This window comes from Canis lupus, chromosome 1 (assembly GCF_011100685.1).
Source record: "Canis lupus familiaris isolate Mischka breed German Shepherd chromosome 1, alternate assembly UU_Cfam_GSD_1.0, whole genome shotgun sequence".
NCBI lineage: Eukaryota > Metazoa > Chordata > Mammalia > Carnivora > Canidae > Canis > Canis lupus.
In genome coordinates this window covers 30,833,914-30,858,351 of record NC_049222.1, presented here as the reverse complement: position 1 = coordinate 30,858,351, position 24,438 = coordinate 30,833,914, and the positions used below count along the sequence as shown (strand labels likewise).

General features: G+C 42.9%; 1 protein-coding gene across 5 annotated transcripts in view; it reads right to left on the bottom strand.

Annotated features, from left to right (window-relative positions):
• ARFGEF3 (ARFGEF family member 3) overlaps window positions 1–24,438 on the bottom strand; it is a 176,211-nt gene that overhangs the window by 33,478 nt on the left and 118,295 nt on the right. For all 5 annotated transcript variants that reach the window (XM_038526137.1, XM_038526138.1, XM_038526139.1 and 2 more), the window contains 12 exons: window positions 24,203–24,369; window positions 22,990–23,155; window positions 19,284–19,391; window positions 18,720–18,935; window positions 18,452–18,562; window positions 16,822–16,972; window positions 15,272–15,592; window positions 12,943–13,076; window positions 10,512–10,657; window positions 8,704–8,883; window positions 2,088–2,232; window positions 254–376 (listed from right to left, as the gene is read on the bottom strand). In XM_038526137.1, coding sequence (XP_038382065.1) covers window positions 254–376; window positions 2,088–2,232; window positions 8,704–8,883; window positions 10,512–10,657; window positions 12,943–13,076; window positions 15,272–15,592; window positions 16,822–16,972; window positions 18,452–18,562; window positions 18,720–18,935; window positions 19,284–19,391; window positions 22,990–23,155; window positions 24,203–24,369 — 1,968 coding nt within the window. The remainder of the gene's footprint in view (window positions 1–253; window positions 377–2,087; window positions 2,233–8,703; window positions 8,884–10,511; window positions 10,658–12,942; window positions 13,077–15,271; window positions 15,593–16,821; window positions 16,973–18,451; window positions 18,563–18,719; window positions 18,936–19,283; window positions 19,392–22,989; window positions 23,156–24,202; window positions 24,370–24,438) is intronic.

The window sequence follows — 24,438 nt, the reverse complement described above, 5'->3', positions numbered from 1 at the left end:
ACAGATTGAAAACATGCTACAAGAGTATTCCAGGAACACGATGAAAAATAGCAACCCTGGACAGAATCCAAGCTGCTTTTACAGTAGGCTTTCTGCTTCTGAATATACAACACGCCACCATCTGTTGAAAGCCCAGGCTGCTTACTTGCTTGCTCCAGGCAGCCAGTGGGACTGCCTCCAGAGCTTTCCATGCAGAGTCATCCAGGAAAGGGCCCCCAGCTGTCACAAGGCAGGAAAAGAAGACTCCACTTACCCAGTCCTTTGACAAACTTCATAAGGCACATGATGTAGCTTGTGGCTGCATTAGCAAAGACCTGAATGTTGTCGGTATTGAGAAACGCTTCAAATACATCAAACACTGGAGCCTGGCCTTTTCCTAAGGGAGGAAGGTTGTAGAATTTGAAGAAAAATAAGTCTCAGCCCTTCAGGTCACCCATATTCCCAGCACCTTCCCTGGAGTCTTGGAAAAGACCTGCTCCTGGAGGAAATCCCTGGCCTTTTGACGGGACATGTGGCCAGGCTCCACTGCTGTCCTTCTCAGCTTTGCCTGCAGGGGGAGGTGCAGGAAGGCTAAAAATAGGAAGAGAGCTGGGTAGAGCTTTAAGGGCAAAGCTAGCTGAAAGCAAGGCTGGGGCAACAGGTGGATCTAGGAGGTAGTGAAACACACAGAATCCCCTGGGATTCTGCACACATAATTATAGGCAAGGAAAGGTTTAGATAAGCCCTCATGGCATATACTAATTGATTTATAACTGAGCAGAAGAGAGTTAACAGGCTCAAGATTGTTATCCTCACAAAGGCCTGCACAAGTTCAGCCCTTGGCTGGCTTCTGGGAACCTGGCTCTCAGGATAGTCCCAGGCAACAGCTGACTGGTAAGGTGGTTCACTGTGCCTAGACTATGCAAACAACTTGGTTTATCCTGAGCACTCGCTTTCCTTTGGGGAGTCTAGGATTTTGGTAGGTGCTAGGCAGAGGGAATCTATGTGGCCAGCTCCTAGCTGCATCTCCAATGGGCTTTGCTGGAGAGAAACATCATATTCATGTTGCTACATTTTCACCAGTGGAGCAGAGTATGCTCTGGGGGACCCTTGGGGGAGGCTGAGAGCACATGGAAGCCCGTACGGGGATTTCTTCTGCCCTTACAATCTGGCTTGTCCTCAGTATGCTGCCATGATAAATCTTAGCGGTGAGCCATGTAATAAATCTGACCCATGCAATGCCACCTAGCATACCTCTATGCTGAGTGCTGTGAATCCCTCTGGTGGGTCTCTGGGCATGCTTTATGGACCCCCATTCATTTCCAGCCAAACACAATTTGCCTAACTGGGATTCTATTGTGTTTGTGATGCTTTTCTGCTTCTTACTAGCAAGCAAATAATGTTTTTCTTTTTCACTTTAGAAGCAAACTCAACACACATCTGTATAACTGAAACAACAGAAGTGACAGCATTTTGTTTAATCTGTCAGTAAGAGCAGGGCCTGATGAGGCTCAGGGATCTTGGCGCGTGGGCAGAACTTGGAATGCGTGTCCCTGCTACACCAGATTATTTCCTACCAAGGAGACATGGCTGAATGTTAGCCTTCTCTATTGTTCAGTTTCTTTTGGTAGCATGAAAATTGGCATCAAGAATTCATACTTTTTTTTAAAGATTTTATTTATTTATTCATGAGAGAGAGAGAGAGAGAGAGAGAGAGAGAGAGGCAGAGACACAGGCAGAGGGAGAAGCAGGCTCCTCACAGGCCTGATGTGGGACTCGATCACGGGACTCCAGGATCACGCCCTGAGCAAAGGCAGATGCTCAACCACTGAGCCACTAGGTGTCCCAAGAATTCATACTTTGTAACAAAAATCATCTACATTCTTCCTTCTCACCACCCTTACCCAACATAGTACTGGAAATACTACCCAGTGCAACTAGACAGGAAAAAACACACATCCAAATCAGAAAGGAAGGAGGAATATTACCTGTTTGTAGATTCCATGATCTACTTTATTTAGAAAATCCTAAAGACACCGCCCAAAAGTTCATAACTAATAGATGCATTTGGTAAAGTTTCAGGACATGAAATCAACACATGTTCTTACCCATGGAGTAATCACCAACCAGATACTCCTTCACCTCAGACTTATTCCCACTGTGCACAGTTTCCAGGGCACTGAACAAGGGCCTCCATCCCGACTGGATTTGGGTGGAACACACTTCGACTAGCTCACCAATGGATGTGACAACCTGGCAGAAACAAAGGAGGTGGCACGTAAAACCTTTTCCTTAAAAGCAGCAGAAAAGTTTCTGGGAGGAGGATCTACTTCTCTGCTTCCTATTTTTGGGTTAATTTCAGTGAAAAAGAGAAGCCAGAATTCAGTCAAACTCACTCAAAAATAAGCAGCCATATCGCATTAATCTGCATTTTGCTACTGATTCATGTCGTTAAGCAACTTTTCACGTGCTTATGAGTCATCTGCAAATGTTTTGCTTTTTTCTTTTTTGTCTTTTCATTTATTGTCATTTTTTTTAAGGAAAGGTTTATTTTAGGGGGGGAGAGTGAGTGTAGGTGGGGTGCAGTAGAGAAAGAGACGGAGAAAATCTCAAGCAGACTCCACACTGAGTGCAGAGCCCAACGTGGAGCTCAAGCTTATGACCCTGAAATCATGACTCAAGAAGAAACCGAGAGTCAGATGATTAACTGACTGTGCCACCCAGGCATCCCTCATTATTGTCTTTTTATTAATAAGTTGTTAGAGTTCTTTACATATTCTAGATTCAAGTCTTTCCTCAGATACAGGATTTACAAAATTTTTTTTTACAGCTTTATCTTTGTCTTTTTATTTTTTTAATGGTGTCTCTTAAAAAACAAATTTTAATTTTTCTTAAGATTTTATTTATTCAGAAGAGACACACACACACACACACACAGAGGCAGAGACATAGGGAGAAGGAGAAGCAGGCTCCCCGTGGGGAGCCCAATGCAAGACTCCATCCTGGGACCCCTGGATCACGACCGGAGCCGAATGCAGACACTTAACCACTGAGCCACCCAGGCATCCCATCTTGAAGTACAAGTTTTTAATTTTGATGAAACCTAATTTATCAATTTCTCTTTTTATGGATCATGTTGGTGTCACTCTTAAGAAATCTTTGCCTAACTCAAGGGCCGAAGGATTGTTTCTAGTAATATTTACCATTTTGCGGTCCATTTTGCCTGATGTTAATATGGCCACCCCAGCAATTTCATGGTTCCTGTTTGTTTGGCCTATCATTTTCACTTATTTTACTTTCAATCTACTTGTGCCTTTTAATCTAAAACTTGTCTCTTGTAAACTTACACCCTTACAATCTGTTTTCTGATAGTTGAGTCAATTCATGTTTTTTAACATCTTTATTGAGATATAAATCCCATACGATAAGATTTACCATTTACACGGCCCAATTTATTGTTTTTTAGCATATTCAGAGAGCTGTGCAACCATCACTAATTTTAGAACGTTTTCATGACCCACCTGTGCCCCCAAAGCCAGTATGTGCCAGCAGTCATTCCCTCCACAGAACCCTACTCTCTGCCCTAGGCAATCACTAACTTACTGTTTCTCTCTATGGATTTGCTTATTATAGGTGTTTTACATACATGAAATCCTATAAAGTGTGGTCTTTTGTGGCTGGCTTTTTTCATTTGGTGTAATGTTCTGAGGTTCATTCACATTGTAGCACAAATCAGAGCTAATTTTTTATTGCTGAATAATATTTTATTATGTGGAAATACCACATTTATCTGTTTATCAGCAGATGGAATTGAGGTTTTTCCAATGTTCTGGCTCTTATGAATAATAATACTGCTCTGAATGTTTGTGTATAGATTTGTATGAATATATGTTTTCATTTTTCTTGGGTAAGTACCTTTGGAGGCACTGACACACTGTTTTCCATGGTGGCGCATTTAACTATCCTGATAGTAGCATATGGGAATTCCAACTTCTCCACATCTTCATCAAAACTTATTATCTTTTATTGAAGTCATCCTAGTTGGTTTAAAGTGATTTCTCATTGTGGTTTTGATTTGCATTTCCTTAATGACTAAAAATGGGGAACATATTTCACCAATACATATTTAGTACTATTGATGTGGTCTTATTTACATCCATCATTTTACTATTTGTTTTCTATATATAATGTGGTTTTTGTTCCTCTGTTCCTCTCTTACTGCATCTTTTGTGTTAAACACATTTTTAGTGTATCATTTTAATTCCTTTGTCCATTTTTAATTTATTTTTTGTGTTATTCTTGTGGCTGTTGCCCTAGGGATTATAATACACATCTTCAATTTATCACAATATTCAAGTTAATAATGACTTAATTCTGGCAAAATAGAATAAGTTTGCTTCTAAATAGTTTCATTTTCTCCCCCTTCTTTCTGCTATGGTTATTTATATCTTTACATTTAACAAATCCAAAAATACAGTGTTAGAGTTAGTGCTTTAAACATTGTTTTTAAAATAAAAAGGAAAAAAATACAATCTTTTTATATTTACCCACATAAACACCATTTCTTCTTGTGAAATTAAGTTACTTTCTTGTGTTATCACCCTTTGGACTGAAGGAATTCCTTCAGGACTTCTTATAGGATAGGTCTGTTGGCAAGAAATTCTATTGATTTTTGATGATCTGAGAATGCTTTTACTTCACCTTCATTTTTGAAAGGTAATTACTCTAAATTATTCACTGACCACTTTTTTTTTTAATTTCAGCACTTTCAATATGTCATTGCATTGTCTTCTGGCCTTCATTCTCTCTGGAAAAGTAGCAATTAATCCTATTCTATTGTAGTAATGAAGTGTCTCTCTCTCTCTCTGCTTTCAAGGTTTTGTCTCTGAGCAGTTGACTATAATGTATTTCCTGTGGATATCTTTGTGTTGATGTTAATTGGAGTTCCATTATTTTTCTAAATATGTTTTCTGACCCTTTGTGGGTTCTCATCTTTGTCTCAACCCCCATTACACGTAAGCTTCACATTTTCCCACAAGTCTCCAAGGCCTTGTGTCTCTGGTCAATCTTCTCCAATTTTTTTTTATTTTTTTTATAATTTTTATTTATTTATGATAGTCACAGAGAGAGAGAGAGAGGCAGAGACACAGGCAGAGGGAGAAGCAGGCTCCATGCACTGGGAGCCCGATGTGGGATTCGATCTCGGGTCTCCAGGATCGCGCCCTGGGCCAAAGGCAGGCGCCAAACTGCTGCGCCACCCAGGGATCCCAATCTTCTCCAATTTTTAGAATGGATTATTTCTATTAATCTACCTTCAAGTTCATGGATTCTTCTTCTGCCATCGCAAATCTTGCTGGGAAGACCATCTCGTAGATTTTTTATTTCAGTTATTGCCCTTTTCAACTCCAGAATTTGCATTTTTTCATAGTTCCATTTCTCTAATTAGGCTTTTGAGTCATTGTCATCATATTTTCCTTTTATTCTTTGAACATATTTATACATATTTATAATAGCTGCTCTAAAGCCTGTCTTTCAACTCCAACATCCGGGCTCATTCTAAGCCACTTTTTATTTTTTGCCTCCCTTCCCAATATGTGTCATTCTTTCTTGCCTCTTTGCTCGCTTGCTTGCTCCTTCCTTCCTTCCTCCTTCCCTCCCTCTCTTTCTTCCTTCCTTTCCTAAAAAGTTGACATTTTTATATAATACACTGTGGCAATGCTGAATTCCGATTAGTTTTTGAGTTTTTTTTTTTTAATAAGGGGTTGGATTTCTATTGTGCAATCTGTCTCTACCCATGTGTAGGAGCCAATGTCTTTGGATCAGTTTTTTGTTTTTAGGTCTTAGATTTATTATTTAATATGCATCCCCAGGTCTGCATAGTTTAGTGGTCAGCTGATGATGTGGGGAGAAATTGTGTTCGACAACTTGAGCCCTTAAGGCTTCCATCCTCTTCAACCAATCCATGTGTGTAGGTTGGGGAAAATATTCTAAGTTTAGCCAGTTCTCAAGTCTCCCTTCTTTTTCACTTTCTGGTGGAACTGGTATGGTCTGTCCTGTGTATGCCCATGTTTCAGCCAGCCACAGATGTGTGAAGGAACTTATCTAGTCTTCCTGTAAATCTCTGGTTTCCAGAGACTCATGTTACATTTCTTATTGGTTCATGGCAACCTTAGGCTAGCAAAGTTGCAGGCTTCCCCTGTTCACTTCCAATGATTTTGCTGCTTTTCATGGCCAAACCAATGGCCGTTCTTCCTCTTCTTTAAACCAAGTCTGTCCCTTATAGTAGAAAAGCTGCTGATTTTCTACGTTAGCTCCACACTGGTCAAACTACTATTCTTGGCAATAGCTTGACAGTAGAGGTGATGGGGAGTCTTTGGCAAGAAGTCACAGACTTCCACCGTTCTTAACCAAGGTTCTAGAAAGAAGTATTTTCAAATGGAAATCCTACTGTATTTGTTGTCTGTCCTTGGTCAATTTCCACAAACCTAAAATTGTTGCTTTTGACAATTTTGCCCTGTTTTATACTTGACTTTTGTGAAGAAGCTTCATGAACTTTTTCATGCCATCATAGCCCAAATCCCTCCTATTCTTTTTTTTCTAAATTTTATTTTAAATATCTTATTTATTTATTCATGAAAGACACACACACACACACACACACACACACACACACAGAGGCAGAGACACAGGCAGAGGGAGAAGCAGGCTCCCTGCAAGGAGCCCAATGTGGGACTTGATCACATATCCTGAGATCATGCCCTGAGCCGAAGGCACACACTCAACCCCTGAGCCACCTAGGCATCCCAAATCCCTCCTGTTCTAAATCTTTCTGAACGTAATTGTAAAAGTTAATTAAATTAATTAATTAATTAATTAATTATTATTTTTTAGTTAATTTAATTTAAAAACAGTTATTTTAAAGTATGTCTTTTATAACTCTGGATCCCTGACTGAGCATGAGCATATATATGTTTGTGTGTGTGTCTATTTTCATTGTTTGTTTTTCTTTTTGTTGTCAGTGACATGTTATTTTCCTAATGAGTCTGATTATTTTTGATTGAATGTAGACACTGCACATGCAAATCAAGAATAATTTGAAGCCTTGGGATGATGTCATCTTCTGTCAGAGAGGCATTTTGTGCTATGGCAGGCACTAGAACCCCAAAATCTTCTAATCTCATGTCAGGGATTGGGATTATTTGAAGTTGGGGATTATTTCCTGTTATAACTAGTCTATTTAAGTTTCACTCTTCCTCCTAATATATCCCTTTCTCTTCATGGTTCTGTCCCAAGATGTCAGGAAGTTATCAGACTTGGCAGACCCCGGCCTCCAAAGTTGATTAGTTTCTCAATCTTCCAACTTCTTATTCTGAAATTAGCAGATTCCATTTTCAGGAAAAGAAGTCTCAAATACCAGACACTGACTTTGGGTATTCTTTTTCTTCTAGATATTGGCCTCATAGTTACTCACCACCTTGTTGTATTTCAGTAACTTCCAGTGATTTTAAAAAAAAAAATTGTTTTTATCCAGCTTTTCCTGGTTATTCCCCGTGGGAAGTTGATCTGAACTACTTAGTTCACTATCATTGAAATTCTCCAACTTAATCTTAGGTATTAACTCATATATTTTCATTGCTTTCCTTTGTTTCATTGAACTTAATAGACATTCTTGTTTAATATTTTGCAGGAAGGATACCAGTATTTCAATTCTTTTCAGTCCTCACTGTGACATCTGTTGTTTCAGCCAGCTCCCTCTATTGCCTTGTTTTCCCGTATGCTTTACAATATTTTGTAAATACTGTGAACTCACATATCTTGGAACTTTAGTAGTGGGATTCTTTTATGGCCCAAGTTGAAATGAATTCCTCTGGGGGAATTTCTGTTGCTTTTGTGCCATGCCCATATAAAGCTTCTCAGAGCACCATGGTGGTGTAATTTCATATGCTGACCTGCTAGAAGGGCTACCTTGTAATTTTAAATGCTGCAGAGTTTTTGGGTTTTATTGTGTGTGTTTTTGGTTTTTTAAATCTCTACCAAGAGCCAATGTTAGAGAGGCTGCTAGTATCCCTGGGAAGGTGGTATGTGGATTCATTTCTAATTCAATTTTGGCCTGAGTGAACACCAGTCTTATAAGGTTTGCACTGAGATTTATCTTCTATTCCTATGGCCTCAAAAATGTGAGAACCAGAACTCATGCTTCACCTGATGGCAAATTCCCTCATGGAAAAAGCAGTCTTAGAGCTCTACGTAGCACACTGGCTTCCCATTGTCACTTAGTTGTGGACATCTTGGTATTCTTGCCTTTCTTGCCAGAAAGGGTCAATGGATCTAAAAGGATTTTTTTTAACCTTTTATTCACATTTTGGGTAGATTTCAGACAAAGAGTATCTTCTGTGGTCCTAGCGCAACATCATGCTGGATATGTAGTGTCCAGTTACTTTTTTTAATACCTGTCTCCCAGCAGAGGGTACTGTAGTGATTAAGAGTGTAGGCTACGTACATAAAAGTATAGACTGGTATAGCTATACTGCCTAGGTTCGAACCTCAGTTCCACCGATCATTAACTATGTATCATTAGCCAAATAGCTTAACTCCTCTGTTACAGATTCCACAGAGGATTTCTGGACAGATGACATATGCAAAGGCCACAGAGCAGTGCCTGCCAGGGTGCTTAGTCAGGGCTGGCTGTGATGTTGGTGATGCTGACTTCCACGATACACTGACCTGGTCTTGGACATCCTCATCGCACAACTCCAGCTGCATGATACGCTCAAAAGGTCGGAAAAGTGCTTCATTAAAGTGAAAATGAGGCGGCTCATTCCAGTCAGTGAGAACCTCTGTCAGTATATCATGGATGAAGGAAACGGCCTTCTGAGACACATGCCTTTCCTTATGGCAGGCAGCCTACAAAATTTGGGGGACAGAAGAATACTATCAGGACTCTACACAAGTAAGAAAATGGTTTCTTAAGTTCCTAAACCACCTCGTTGTGGGGAGGTAGAAACAGCAATTCTGTTCAAGTAAAAAAATAAATAAATAAATAAAAATCCAAGGAATAAGTATAGATACAGAGCACACTAAAATTGAATTTTTAATAATTTAACTGAAGATCACACTCAATTTCCCAAAAAAATAAGAGTTTCTGTAATTTCTCTTCTCCCCTCCCCCACTTGTAACATGACAGTTTTCTTGGGTGGTATAGAACACACGGACTATAAAGATACCAGAATCTACTAGTCTGGGAACTGCCTATGGCCTCATTACGTTCCAAATATGAAGATCAGACAGGTCTTCTGTCCCTCAAGGACATGGGCTTATTGCCCCTACAATGCTCTAATTGGCTCACAGCTTTGTATGCATGCCCTTGAGGAGCCTTTCTCACACCGACCCTGAGCTTGGATGTGTGACCTGCTTTGGAAAATGGAACAATACCAAATATTGTATCAGTAGAGAACTGAAAAGTGGTTCTGATTTGGGGTTTGCCATCTTGCTTTTCCTTGGGGATCCTGAGAATGCCATGTGAATGAGCCAGGGCTGGTCTGCTGAAGGGAGAGAGATTGTGAGGAGAGGCCCATGTGTCCCACCCTCCTAGTCAAGGCTGTCATGAACCATCTGGCCAACAGGTGCACAGGTGAGGCAAGTGGAGCTCAGCTAGGCTTGGCTCAACCTAGCTCAGATTTCTGACCCATAGAATCATGAGCAAAATAAATGGTTGTTATTTTTATGTTGCCAGATTTAGGTGGTGGTTTATTATAGTGTAACAGATAACTGATAATAACAGATAACTGATAACTGTTATTATAGTGTAACAGATAACTTGCTTCAGTGCAATCCTTGCTGTTTTTCCATGACCAAGTTGTTACTTTCTACCCTTATTCTTTACTAGAATGTTCTCAGTTTAGTGAATTAAGTTTCAAAAAATACTTTATTTGATGATGTAGCTCCATCAGATTAACACTAAAGAACTAGTAAGAATAGTTATCACTGAAAAACAAGGCTGAGAAGTAGCCAGTTGTCATATATTGAAATGCTTAGTTCATAGAATTTAATTTATCATACTAACCACTTTGTATAAGAGTGAAAGGGGTCCTAGTATAATTAATTTTGTTGGAAAAACTAGGGCATCTGGTTTGCCTACTTACTGAGTACTTCCCCAAGTATATTTTAGCTATGGGAAAAAAGAAACTGGCAGGAACAAAAGACATTGTTATCATTAGGTTTAAAAGTGAAACTCCAGCCTCAGTTGAAACTAAAGCATAAAGAATGAAAAGCCGGCTGTACGAGGTACCTAGCCAAGTCATGTGATTGTAAAGAAAAAGGGTCAGGATGACACCAAGGTGGTACTGCCCTTTGGAGTGATTTTCCAAATGCCATGATGTACAACTGGAGAACAATGCTGTCTGTAGCCAGGTGATGGAAACCTCATCATTGCTCCCAGGTCACAGTACTCTTTGTACACCACCTGGAAAACCCGGTACTGGCTCTACTGCAGGAACTCTCTGAGTGTTTGCTCCCTGCTTTCCGAAGCTCACCTCCACCAGGTGTGGGGCCACAAGGCTCCAGCAGCGCATCACATGGAACAGTGGCCTCGACTTGCTCCGCACGATCCTCAGCATGGCATCCCCAAGGCGGAATAGGTGGAGGGCGCTTTTGCGGTCATGGGTGGACTTAACTTCTCCTATAAGAAGGCAAGACCATAAAAGCCATAAAGCCCAAACACAGAAACAGTTTGATCTATTCAAGTACACAGAGAGGATGAAATCAAAGGGGATGAAAATACTGAGTGGTGGGATTAGTCACTGTGGGCCAACCAAGAGAGGAGAGGACCCTGGATTCAAGAGAGATGAAGTGGTTCACTCAACACCTCTGCTATTGGCCACCACATCCCCAGTGCCGACTGTGACAAGCATGAGCAATGCTTGTGGATAAGGGAGAGTGGTATTGTGGTTAAGTGGGATGGGTGGGGAGTTCAGACTGTCTGGGCTCAGCTCCTGGCTGCACCAGTTAGGAACTGGGTTATCTTGGACCAGAGATTTCCCTCTCTAAGCCATATTTCTTATAAAAGTAGAGATAACAGGACTTACCTCTTAATGTTACTTTAAGGATTACATGTGGTGATACAAAGTGCTTATCGAAGGGCTTGGCAAGTACTAACCGCCCCCTGCTGGTAGCCATTAACGTTACTGTTGTCACTCATCGTCCACGTTGCTAATCTTTAATGGCACCTTCGAAGCCCCTGCTAAGCAGGTCAGGCCTCTTTCTACTCAGTAAATGCCTGTTAACCTGCTTCGTCTTGCTTCAGGGCAGTCTTTGCCTAGGGTGATCTTTTGCTACTCCTTTGCCCTGTCACCTTAGTCTTCTCTCTTGTCACCTTCTTGCCCATGTCCTACTGCTTCTCTCACACTACTTCCAAATGCTGATCACTATTGCACTCTTCTTCTTCTTCTTCTTTTTTTTTTTATTAAGGTTTTATTTATTTATTTATTCATGAGAGACACACAGAGAGAAAGGCAGAGACACAGGCAGAGGGAGAAGCAGGCTCTATGCAGGGAACCTGTTGTGAGATTTGATCCCGGGACTCCAGGATCATGCCCTGAGCCGAAGGCAGATGCTTCAACCACTAAGCCACCCAGTTGTCCCTATTGCACTCTTCCAATCAGAAATGCTCCTTTCTAACTAGTCTTGCCATATCAAACTTCAAAATGACAGTAATAATAATCACTGACATTTACCAAATGTTTACTCCGTATCAAAAGCTGTGCTGGTTCTTTATGCGTCTTTAATCACAGTTTATTTTTTAAAGCAAACCTTTAACAAATGTTGTTATTGCCATTTTGTAGATTAGAAAATTAAATGTCAGACAGGTAAACTAACTTGCCTAAGACAATGTAGCTGGTAAATAGTGAAGGCAGCATTTTAACTCACGTCTGGTTCATTCCAAAGCAAATGTCTCCTTCTTAGGTCTGCTGCCTCTTCCTGACCCTGCTCATGGCTTTTTTGTAAGCCGAGAGCTTGCTGATTTCTCCAATCCAAAACACTTTGAAGATTGCCCCTAGACTCGGGGATGCTCTGGAAGTCCGATGGGTCTGGGAGGTTGGCTTTATATAGCTAAGGTTTTAAAGTCTATTAAAAACTATCAGGAAAAAGACTGTGTTTCTCAAATCAGAATCTGTAGTAAGGATCAAAAGACCAAATATATACACTTAGAACTTCAGATCCTTAAAGATGGGACCTCAAGAGGCTGTACAATCCAACCTGCCACCACAATGTGTCCCTAGCACATGGCTCCCCGTGCCTTTGCCCAAACCCATGGGCAGGGGCTGGCTGTTTTGGCATGACAACCTTGGCTGCTGATGGATGGTTGCATTTGTGAGCAATCTGCCACCCATTCGGGACCCCTGGGCAGCTTGGTGTAACTCTGCTCCCTTCAAGAGGACCTTGCCTTTTCACTTGGCCTCATCAGTGAAGACAGTGACATTGACCTATCATTAATAGGAGATGCCTCGACAGCAGTTTTTCTAAGAGCAGCAGCAGGCTTCTCCCTCTTCCACTCGTCCCTCCCACCAGCGCCTTGTGGAATCAGGAGTCGCTTCTGCAAGCGGCTGAACTGAATAAAGCAAGAGATGTGGCCTGTGATATGGAGAAGGGGTCCTACCCTCAAGGGAAGCTATCTGTACCTCGAGTAGCCACATAATTTTCTCTCAAGCACAAAACTTCACAGAACACCTAGCATGGCTCCGGTGGTGACAGGTGCAGTGCTGGCCATAGCAGCATTTCTGTTCACACAGAATAATGTTGCTTCCACCCCCTGCATGCCTGAAAAGTGATGACAAGTCTGCACTAGACCTTAGCCAGGGTGACCCTGTGTGACGGTAACATGGATTCAAGCGTTCAAGCTGCTTTCGGAGATCTGGGCTGCTTCCTACTAATCTCATGGTATGGTCTCTTCAGGGAAAGAATTACCTGGCATTGCCAGAGAGTAATCCACTGTATCTGTAACAGAATGGAAGAGCTGGGACTGTGATGCTTTCTTCAGCTGGTAAAGGAACCCTCCCAAAGCCATCAGGTTCAACTTATCTGTAGCATCTTCAAAGAGCCTGAAAGAAACAGATTTGTTACTTGGAAGCAATTCCATGAAGTCTTTGTGGTAGAATGATTACGGTAATTTTGTTAAATGTGATTAACGAAAATGTGTAAACATTGTAAAGAAATGTATGTTATACTTCTATACCTATTATTACTGTGTACAAGTCTGCTCCAACTAAGAGATTTTAATCTAAAGGGCACAGACCATTAACAACAACAATAAAAATCTTTGTTTCCCTATGGCTTAGCTCAGCCATACTAGGTACTCATAAAATATTTAGTGAGACATTGAAAATTGGCAAAACATCACTCCCTGAAACTGAGTAACTGGGAATGGAATCATTAGAACTAGCTTTAGTTTCATTAAGCTATAGCAAAAAAAACAAAAACAAAAACAAAAAAAACAAAACACACACACACACACACACAAAACAAACAAACAAAACAAAAACAAAAACAAAAAAAACCCCACTAAATTAATCAAGGCTTTTGCTGTGCTAAAGTTGATGAATCTAATGCTTGGCATGGCCGTGGAGGATACAAAACGAAAGTACACCCAAACCTGTAAGTCCCCTGGGGGGTGGGCCTAGCTTTCTTATTGCCTCTGACTCATACATCCAGAGCCCTGGACTTGGTGGGAATGCAACTATCTACTAAATGAATAAATATTCCCTAATATAAGGGACTTTCCTTTTGTTTTCAACTCAGCTGGGCACAGAGATTTCTCGCAGAAGGAGCTGGGAAGGAAGAGGGGAGCACAGGTAGCAGGGCTAAGAGTAGGATCAGAGGCTCACTGGAATTCAGAAGGTTGGCATCAAATGTGGGTTTATATGGCTAGCCTTCCACTGCTCTTGGGTCATCCTGCTGCCTGCCCTCCAAATCTGAGTTCACACTAGAAGGGCAAGTAGCCCTGTGGCTGTCACATGCTGGGCAAGGGAGAGGGTCTCCAGCAGAAATTGAATAAGGAGTCCCTTTTGTATATGAGACACACAGCTTTTAAGATGGGAATTAGTGGATTCAGCATTCACGAATTATTGAAACAAAGACTTTTTTCGTGCTATTTTGTAATTCCAATTTATTTTATTTTATTTTTATTTACTCATAGAGATGCAGAGAGAGAGAGAGAGGCAGAGACACAGGCAGAGGAAGAAGCAGACTCCATGCAGAGAGCCTGACGTGGGACTCGATCCAGAGTCTCCAGGATCATGCCCTGGGCTGCAGGCGGTGCTAAACCGCTGCGCCACCGGGGCTGCCCCAATTTTAGTATCCTATAGTTTCTGGGTCTTATTAACAATTTGTTCTCTTGTTCCTAGTAAGAGAGCAGTAGTGAATATTATGCCCCACCTGACAACTGTATGCTACTTTCCAGATGCCAAAACACTTTCACAGCCACCGTTTTGGGTAAATAGGAAAAAAGAGATTACTGTACCAAGTGAGCAGATGGAGAAACCGAGTCTCAGCCTAACTACTTCTACAGACATGACCTTGTAGTTGGTCAGTGTCAAAGTCAGGAAAGAACTCAGGTATTCTGTGCTCCAGTGACAGCTGCTCTGCTCCCCCATTCCCTCTCCTTGAATAAACTTCACTGCATCAGTGCTGAGCACACCATGACCCAGTGTGGAGAGGGGAATGAGGTGGGACTACATGTTACTGGTGACTCACCACAGTTTCAACATCAGAAAGCCTCACCACTTGGGCCTGGGGTTATGTTTTTTTCCTCTCCACCTTAACATGGTTAAATAATATATCACACACGTGGGTGTGGGACTATAGGTATTAACTATCATAAAAATTATGAAGTTTTATGATTTATCAAGCTCTGCTTAAATGCTTTGAGTGTAGTAATTAATTTAACTCACGGCCACCCTGGGAGAGGGTGACTTTATGACCTTATCTTACGTGAGGCAATCAGGGTTCAGGGAGTTGAACCTGCCCAAGGTCATGGGGTAAGTGCAGAGCTCTGGCCCTAGGGAGCCTGTCTCCAGGGCCTCCGGTCTTAGTCAACAGGCAGCAGTTCATTTTAAGTGTGGGGCGTGATGGGAGACAGAAGAATATTTGAAAAAAAAAAAAAATCAAAAGACGCTTAAATGATAAATCCAGTTGGCCTGGAAGTGATTTTGAGACTAGAGACATGGATGCGATGTTGCCCACTGGCACTCCATGGTGAGCAGTCCTTTGAGGTGTGGTGACCATGCTGCGTTCATACCTGTCAGCCTGGGTGGACAGCGTGAGCACAGCCTTGGCGGCACTGCTCCCTGTCATGAGGCTGCCTCCACGGAAGTCGGAGGCCCGGCCTCGGCTGCCTTCTCTGACCAGTTCTTGGATGGAGAGGGGCTGGATGACAGGGGCTGTGCTCAGAGAGCTCTCCGGCTCTAGGTTCTGCTCCGGGGCCAAGCCCTCACATTCTGGGTCCCCAAGGAGTCCGGAGCCCCCTGACGCCTTCTGGGGCTGGCTGATGGTCAGAGGGGGCTGAGCGGTGCCGTCGCTGAAATGGGTGTGCTCCAGCGTGCCCACGTATTCACAGACCCTAGACAGAGTCACGGACAAGCAGCTGTTAGGCTGTAGCTCCGCAGGCCAGCTCTGTAAATCCCACAGTAAGAGAAGGATAACCCAGGCAGTTCTGCAGTCCTCCCCAATTTCCTTCCTTCTCTTATTATAGCCACCTCTCCCTTTCCTCCCTCACTATCCGTATTATTTTTTGAGTTGGACTAGATGACCTGGAAGTGAGGTAGGGATGCCTCGATTGTCTTATCCCATGCTGGGAGAAAAGTGGGTAACAATAGCCCTGCTCATCCAGTTCTATCTTGTCTAGCCTACCGGCTTATTTGGATGATGGCTGTCCGAGGGAGCTTTCCCAAGGGGCCCTCTCCCCACTCTCTGTGCTCTGATTAGGACTCAGGAAGTGCTTCTTTAGGATCCCAGAATGGGTGTGTAGGCCCCCTAGCCACAGCAGGCCCTTTCTCAAGGACTCTGCCCAGCCGTGTCCTGACCGGCCTCGACAGCTCCATGTAACTAGTGCTGGGGTCGTGCCCTAATCACAGTAAGCACAGAGAAGCATCACAACATAGGGTGTAATTGCCAACTTCCAAATTATTTGTGCCAAACAGACCCTGGGACTGAGATGGTTCTTAAGAGGCCCAGGATCACAGAAGTCATCCAGTTATAGGTAAGGATCATCCCAGATAATTCGCTCTCGTGTTCTACAATCGGGTAATTTTTTGATTCCATATAAAATACTCTGATGCAATTTATGTCATTTTTTTTCCTGTTTTGCTTGTGAGAGCAGTGAAGAGCAGCAGGTTACAAGCTCCACAGTAAAACCCATTTTGTTCCAGATTGATTCACACTGGCTCTTTCACATGTTCCTCTCAAGATGGGTTTTTCAATGCTTGAATGGTCTGTATGCTTCTCTATTTGAAACACAACAGACCATTATAGCCGTATTTGCTTTGAGGGCATCAAAGTGAACTGAGATCTAGGTGCCTAGGCCTGCCCCTGACTGCCCCATTGCTGCTCTGCTAGAACTGAGCTTGGTGCAAGGCATTGGGTGTATGCTGAGGAGGATGAAGAAACAGCTGGCACCAGCCCCATGCCTGCACCGTGGGCAGCGCTTCACTGTCCCAGGTCTGCCCAGATGTCAATGCCTGGGAGATGTGCTGTCTTAGCCGCACGGGGACTGTGGAGCTATTGCTGCTGCCATCTTACGGGTGTTGTAAATTCTGTAACTGATTGGTGTTTGGGGATCTTGTCGTGCACCTGAACACGTGTGGCCAGCAGTCCGGGTTGTGGCTTCCCATCTCCAGGCCTACGCTGAGGATTGCATCCATGCACAGGACGTGGGCGGTGTGCAGCCAGACTCCCTGTAGCTTCCCGATCTGCTCCAGTTTCTGCTCCACTTTTAGCTTCACTGTGCCAGGAAGACATTCATTAATGTAATGGTCCAAGAAGGAGACAGAGAGGGAGAAGGGAAGGGATGAAAAGGAAAGAACAGGCGGCATGAAAGAGTAAAAGGGAACCCGCAGATGTCACTTGATGTCACTGGCAGCAAGCTCCTTGGTAACAGGTCCCTGTGGTTCATTGTGCAAACTGCCCAGCCCTCAGGCTGCACAGACCCTGGTGAGCCCAGCTCTGCTGCTTCAGAGTTGGGTGGACCCTCGGCTGGTGGGCACAGTCCTTGTAGACCCACCTGTGGGTTCTAAGAGCAGTGAGGATGAGCTTTATGTGCCAACACTAGTGGAAGCCCTTTGTGCCTGAGGCCCCCCCCCAACCCGTACTCAAATTGATAAGAGAATTCCTGGCAACCCGCAAGTTCTCTGAGGTTTATATGATGTCACATGTTCATGATGACGATCATTCAATGCATATGGATCTGTGCTCTGAGCACATGATGACTGCTTTGTAACTGGAAATCATCAGGTCATTTCACTCCCTGAGTTTACATTTGTATTTGTCATCGTCAAATGATACTTTTTAAATTATAGATGACTAATGATAAAGGATGCAGAAGGTGACTTAATATGTCTATTATGCAAAATGACAAGGCAATGTCAAATGACAACATCCTCCATGAACAGAGGCTTCAATTCATTGGAAGATGGGTCTGGTGGGATAAGTGAAGGGTGGTCCAGGACCCAGAAACACAGCACGTGCACTTCAGGGGATGCCAAACCATACTCCTGTTGTAAGAGGCAAACGGAGTTCGGCAAAGCATCATTTTGTCTCATGGATGTGATACTGATTTTATTTTTTGTCTGTATATAATTTGAACATCAGTTTTGGCTTTATAATTTTTTAAGAACTTTAAATGTAAGGATTTTTAATGGAATTCATGGTTGTGCATATTAAGCATATATACTAGATCATCATCCACTTCATTGGCCAACTGATTTTAGCAAGTTAAAAATCAACTCTTTCCAGAGTTCATGATGCTCAGGTTTTTCTCTTACAAGGACAAAGTTTTTCTTCCACCATTTGATTTCCCTATTCCAAAAAAACTGGCTACTCTGCCTTTTCCCACTAGGACCTGGAGCTCCTCAGATGTATACTCTGTGAAGTGCCAAAACAAGTGGCCAGATGATGACAGAAGTCTGAACAGCTCAGCCAGGTGGGCCCCTGGTGTCCTGTAGGACTCCTGTTAGAAGCCAAGAGCACTTTTCTAGTCGCTAGGGCTAGTATGTCTCTTGCCTCCAGAGGGATCTACTGTAGGGACTCTATGGGGGCAGCCATGTAAAAGAGAGCCCAGCCTGGGACCCAGCCTGGCATTCTGTGATCAGCAGTAGACATGCTGTGCGTCGCACGAGGCACAGGTATAGGTGTCTGCTCACATGTGGGGGCGTGTGTAGACTGCATGTAATGAGCCAGGTGGACTCTGGCCCTTCAGCATTACCTTGTGCTATGGCATCACTGGGTTCTTGGACTTCCTTTTCCTCTTTTTCTTCCTGGACACAGGAGGCAGCCGCCATCTGGGCAAGGGCTGAGGCACAGTTAGCTGCAACTCCTTTAGAGATGAGACATGATCACCACTCTAACCAGCTACCAAGAAGGGCCTTTCCAAAAGACTTGTTTCCCACTGGGGCCATCCCCAGGGTGTTCCCCAGGGAACTCCCCTCCCCCGCCGCAGGCTGTGGGTCAGGGAATGTTATTCCCTTCAGTACCTAGAGCACAGCTCAGCCGTGCTGCTTTCCGCAGCCCGTCGAGGCTCATGCAGATGGCATCACGTTCCTTTTGGTTCTGCTCTTTGATGCCTTCAGCTCCCAGAATGAAGGCCAACCCTTTGGAGCTTCCTGCCATTCGGCCAGTCAGGGGGGTTGATAGAGTATCGATCAGGTTCTTCCAGCAACCCACCAGAATATAGCGAGCAAATGCCACACCTAGAACGTGAAGGGGCATGGATCACTTGTCGGAGGCAAAAAAGACTGGGCAGAGAATGGCCTGGGATCTTCTGACCATCAAAGTAGCAATACTGAGCTGTAAGCAATTCTACTATGGGAAAGAGAAGTTATTGGATATTGGATTACATTTTACTTCGTGTTTATAAATAATGAATGTTGCATCATCAGCTGGATGTTGCTAAGTAACTTTCATCAGGCACTTCTTCTACCAGGATATAATGTTAAATGTTCATTTATGTCAGCCCAGAAGGCTGCCACTTAGTGATTTAATTGCTGGTAACATATCTGATGTATGTATATCCATAAACTCAAGACCCAACTCATTACCTGCCACTGTAGAGTCATCAATTCTCCTGCCTTGAGTGAAAGGAGACTCGGTAGATGCTGAGGCCATCAACTGGCCCCCAATCGCACTGCTCTCTAAGCCATCAATGTCTGCCATGAAAAAAGAGCAAGGTTTTCCCTGATTAGAACACTCCAGTCAAAAACAAACAAATGGCCACCACAATATTCATTCCCCACCGCCCCACCAAACATCCATTGGATATATTTTGTACTGAGTATGTAATAATCTTTTATCAGAATGTTAAAATTTTTGTTTTATTCTTCCAGTCCAGTTTTCTTTCATTATTAGAACATTCTTCTGTTAGGCCATTGTATATTTTTTATTTAAAAAAAGAAAATAAACTCTACTATATCTGTTGTTAGAAAATCTATTGATTTAGAACATTTTGATGTCTGAATATTCCTTTTCTCCAGAAAAGGGGCATTATTCCCAAATTTTATATGTGAAAGTTGCTCCAAGATGGATTTCTCTTTCAGAATTTCCCCATAAGAATGAAGAAGAGACTAAGATCTCTTTGGTCAGATAGCCACATAATCCGATTCCAAAGTATAATAATCACTTGATAATAATACCTTAAATTTACAAAGTGTTTTCACATTTAGATCTTCCTGACAGCTCTAAGTAGGTAAGCAGGGTAGGTATTATTTTTCCTATTTCATTGAGAAAGAAATAAATATTTCTTATTTATAAGAAATTTAGTATCATATCTTTTGACTCCCATTTGGGCCTCTTTCCATGACACCACACACACTATCCAGCTCAATAAAGGAATCTTAATTCTCCTTCATTTGAATTTTTGTTAAAACAAACTCTCATCTCTGGCATTAGCTCAATGAACCATTTCTTAATATACTGGCAAGAAGAGGCTGGCCTGGGATTGAGAAGTCTTAGCTCTGAATTAAGTAGCCTTGCAGTCCTGGGTTATACTGCATCCTCTGGGCCTCGATGCCTCAGTGGAAAGGAAAGAACCATTGGAAAAGTGACCATGGAATTGGAGCATATGTACTTGAATGCAACTAACATAGCCAGGAGGGAATGGTAAAAGAGGGTAGCCAAAGTTTATTCCTTGACTGTACAGCTTGATCCTCACCAACAGGATGAGACTTCTCTGTATGGTGTTTGAAATTTATTTAATTAGATCTTTGCTTCTTACAGGAAGTCCAAGAAGCCTAGAGACTTCTGGCAACATATCTCTTTGACAATTACAAAGACAGTAGATCTTAAAAGTTCTCATTACAAGAAAATTGTAACTGTAAGGTGTTACAATTTGTAATTTTTAAGGTGTAAGGTGACTGACATTAACTAAACTTATCATGGTGATCATTTTGCAATAACACACATGGACGGACACACACACACACACACACACACACACCATATCATTAAGTCATCATGTTGTTCGCCCTGGACTACTATGTTATATGTCAATTATATCTTAACAAAACTGGAGAACAAAAGCAGGGAGAAATCTCAATGGCTACCAAAGTGGGAACAGGGCAGTTTCATTGACATTAATTTGACTTTCAGTCAAATGGTCTTATACTATTCAACAGAAATCGCCATTTCTGAAAGTTATGATGTTTCCTATATGCTAGGTGAAGGACTGATGAATTCAAGTAATACAAAGTTTATCTAAGTGCTAAAATCCCACAGTTCTATAGAACACTGTTACATGACCTCAGGAATGGCCAGAGTTTGTACAACGTTGATAAGGTTGCTACACCTTATCATGATGAAAAGATCAGATGGAAGCTTCCAAACCCCAGGTTAACTGCTGCTCAAGTTTATTTGCCATTTCAAACCTCGATTTTGCTACAAAGAATCACAGAATTTTATTTTGTAGAATTCGTATGAAAAAGCCTATGTTTATAACTTTATATCTAATTAGAGAACTCTCTCCTGGATGTAGTGACTGAGCTTACAGTTCCATGATAAAGAGGTGGCTGATGCACAGGATCGCATGATGCATGTGGCCCCATGAATGGCCTGTTATTTGCTCATTTTTATAATTATCCAATGACTCCCTTTGTTAAGGTTCAGGTAAGAGGTTCACAGACATTAACTTTGGCAGAAACTGTGGTATTTGAAAATTAAAGCTGGCATGTTAGGATCCTTATCCAAATTCCAAGGCTCTTTAAGTTCTGGGCAGTACCCTCAATCCCTATTGGAGGGATTTTACAAGGACAGATGGAAACCACGCACTACTTACAGGATGACTGAATAAATATCTCACACACTGATGAAATCCTGCACTTCAAATGGATGTAAAAGTTATCATGATTAATCAGATACAAATTGGTCATCTGTCCGGTGATCATGATCCCCAAAGTTAAGGACCTTAGTCTTGCTTCTCCCAGTTGCATCCTAGTTCTAGAACCAAGACTCCAAATGCCAGCCAATGACTACAGCTCTGCCTGCTGTGGTCAGACCTCACTATTGTTGGGGTCAGTAGTCTACTGTCTACCTGTCTGTAGTCTACTCTGCCACCTTCATAAGAGCCCCCTGATACCAGCCGTAGGTTATATAACATTCCCTTTGGAATCTGCCTCCTCCCCAGACTGTCCTGCCCTGGTCCAGCCATGCTCCTGCCTGTGTGCCTTGCCTGGCACAGAGCCATGTGGACACATGGCATGACAGAGAGGACAGGGAAGGTATCTGGCATAGGGTTGTGCCCTACATATCCTGTCGGCCGGAGCCATGAGATGATAACTCAGATCAGTAATCAGTCTGGAGGGCAGCCCAGGTGGCTCAGCGGTTTAGTGCCGCCTTCAGCCCAGGGCCCGATCCTGGAGACCCGGGATCGAGTCCCACGTCAGTCTCCCTGCATGGAGCCTGCTTCTCCCTCTGCCTCTCTCTCTCTCTCTCTCTCTGTGTGTGTCTCATGAATAAATACATAAATAAATAAAATCTTTAAAAAAAAAAAAAAGAAATCAGTCTGGGAACTCAGATCAAACACAACACAAGTCTGGACCTAATATACGAAGGCTACGATGACCAAAGTCTTGAGCACTCCTTGGTCTTCACCTAACATTGTAGTTAAGCCATAAAAAGCCATGAATGACTGTTTTCACCAAAAATCCCATGAAAACAAAAAAACAAAAACCTGCTTCATGGCCACACCCCATAGTGCTCTTTATGCTCTCATGTAAAATTTCTAATAAACGGGATTTTAAAAACTCTGGACACTGAAGACAAAGATGCTGGGCAACAATTTGGCATTATTTTTTAATTCTTATATAGCCAGGAAGAGAAGAGAGGACCTCTGATGTGAATAGGAAATGGGAAGGAAGCCAAGTTTAAAATGAAGCATTTTACATTTCTGGCAAATTCAGGAGCACTGAATGATATAGGATTATCTATTAGCATGTGAGAGCTTCCAGGAATAATTCTGGGCTTTATGCCCAGAAAATACTTCATATCCTTAGGAGAGGCTTATAGTTTCACCTTGACAGACACAGGTGCTATAAAAAGTCCTTATCTAATGGGGCATAGTGAGCCCTCCAGGGTCTCACATGAAAAACAGAACATTCCTATTAGGTGAATTCATGACACTTCCCTGGCACTATTACTGGCTGCCAGGGAGGCTTTGTGGGTGTCATTTCAGGGCTGGCTTCTCCAAAAGGGGCTCTGGGATGTCAGCCTTCCCTCCCCACCAAGTACCCCAGAGCTGTGTGAGGAGCTACTGACCTGTCAGCATGGTGATGAGGGGCAGGCTGTTATCCTCTGGGCTGCCCCAGTAGCCAGCCTCTCCCAGCATATTTCTCTCAAGCACCTGATGGTAGAGCTCCTCAATCCAGGCCTGGGAGAAGACCATCAGCACCCCGCTGGTCTGCACCTGCTTCATGAACTCCTTCTACAGAGAGGATCACAGGAGAAGGTGACCAGAGAGGATCCCCTGCAAATGGACAGGTTCCTCTGCTGCCTCGTCCCTTCACAGGTCCCCTATCTGAATCAAGGGTTCTAAGGAAAAATAAAACCTTGTTGATTTGGGTGAGGGTGAGGGGGTGTTTAAGGGAAGGGGTAATCAAGATGGGGAAGAAGTCCTAAACTTCATGAAGTTCCTTTTAATTATGATACATTTTTAAGACACCTTGTAGAAGGGATTAGGAACACTGCGTCTCATAGCTTCAGTCTTTGATGTGTGGGGGGATTAGAAACAGCACAGAAATATGAATAGAGCAACTCCCTCTCACTGCCCTAAGAGCAGCGGAGATGGAATGTGTTCTCTGAAAAAACCTGTGTGGCTCAAGAGCTACTTGAATTATGCTCATGAAGCCACCAGTTATCCTTGGGAATTTATAATTTATCAAGCAAACAAATGATGACTAATGCCCTTCAGGCAGTTCCATGGACTGAGGCTCATGAACTGATATTAGGGCAGACCATGGAGGGGTTCAGTCCAGCAAGGGAGCCAACCACAACATAATCACCATCATTCTCATTCCACAGCTTACAGGAGGTGCTTTATTACTGACAACTAGTAAGCTTAGTAGTGGGTCACAAGTAGATCTGAGTACATTCTGGAAGACAATGAAGAGTTTTTGTAACAGCACGCCTTGATTTTAGGTAAAGGGGACCATTCCCTGAATACCTTCTAATGTTTGAATATTCTGATCACTTGTTTTGAATATGGCTTACACATATTTGTGTTTAACAATGCCACTGAGTGAAATCACAGCCATTGGCAGGCAGCCACTCCCAGGCACTTGGGGTCATTGGCTCTCTGGAGCAAGGTGGATAGCCATGTGGCCCACAGTATTATGCAAATTGTACTGCATCCCCTTCCACCCTCTGCGGCCCCACAGGCATTGCCCATTCCACACTATCCCTCCCAGGTCCTTGATGCTCGGCTTGCCAGCCACTTGCCCTTGGAGGGTCTGAACAGAGACCACACACTCACCATCATGCCGGATGCCAGGGTGGGGCGCTTTCGGTAGTAGTCGCCGTGGGAGAGCTTCAGGTTGAGCAGTAGAGCACAGTGTGCTGCTGTGTATAGGCTGTCTGCATTCATCAGCATCTGCAAGCTGAGGCTGCCACTCCCATCAAATCCGGGAGAGTGCATCATGCCTACAGGAGAAAGTTAAGAAACCTCTGGAGTTGCAAACAAGGTGCCTGGCAAGACTGGCTTATGGAGTG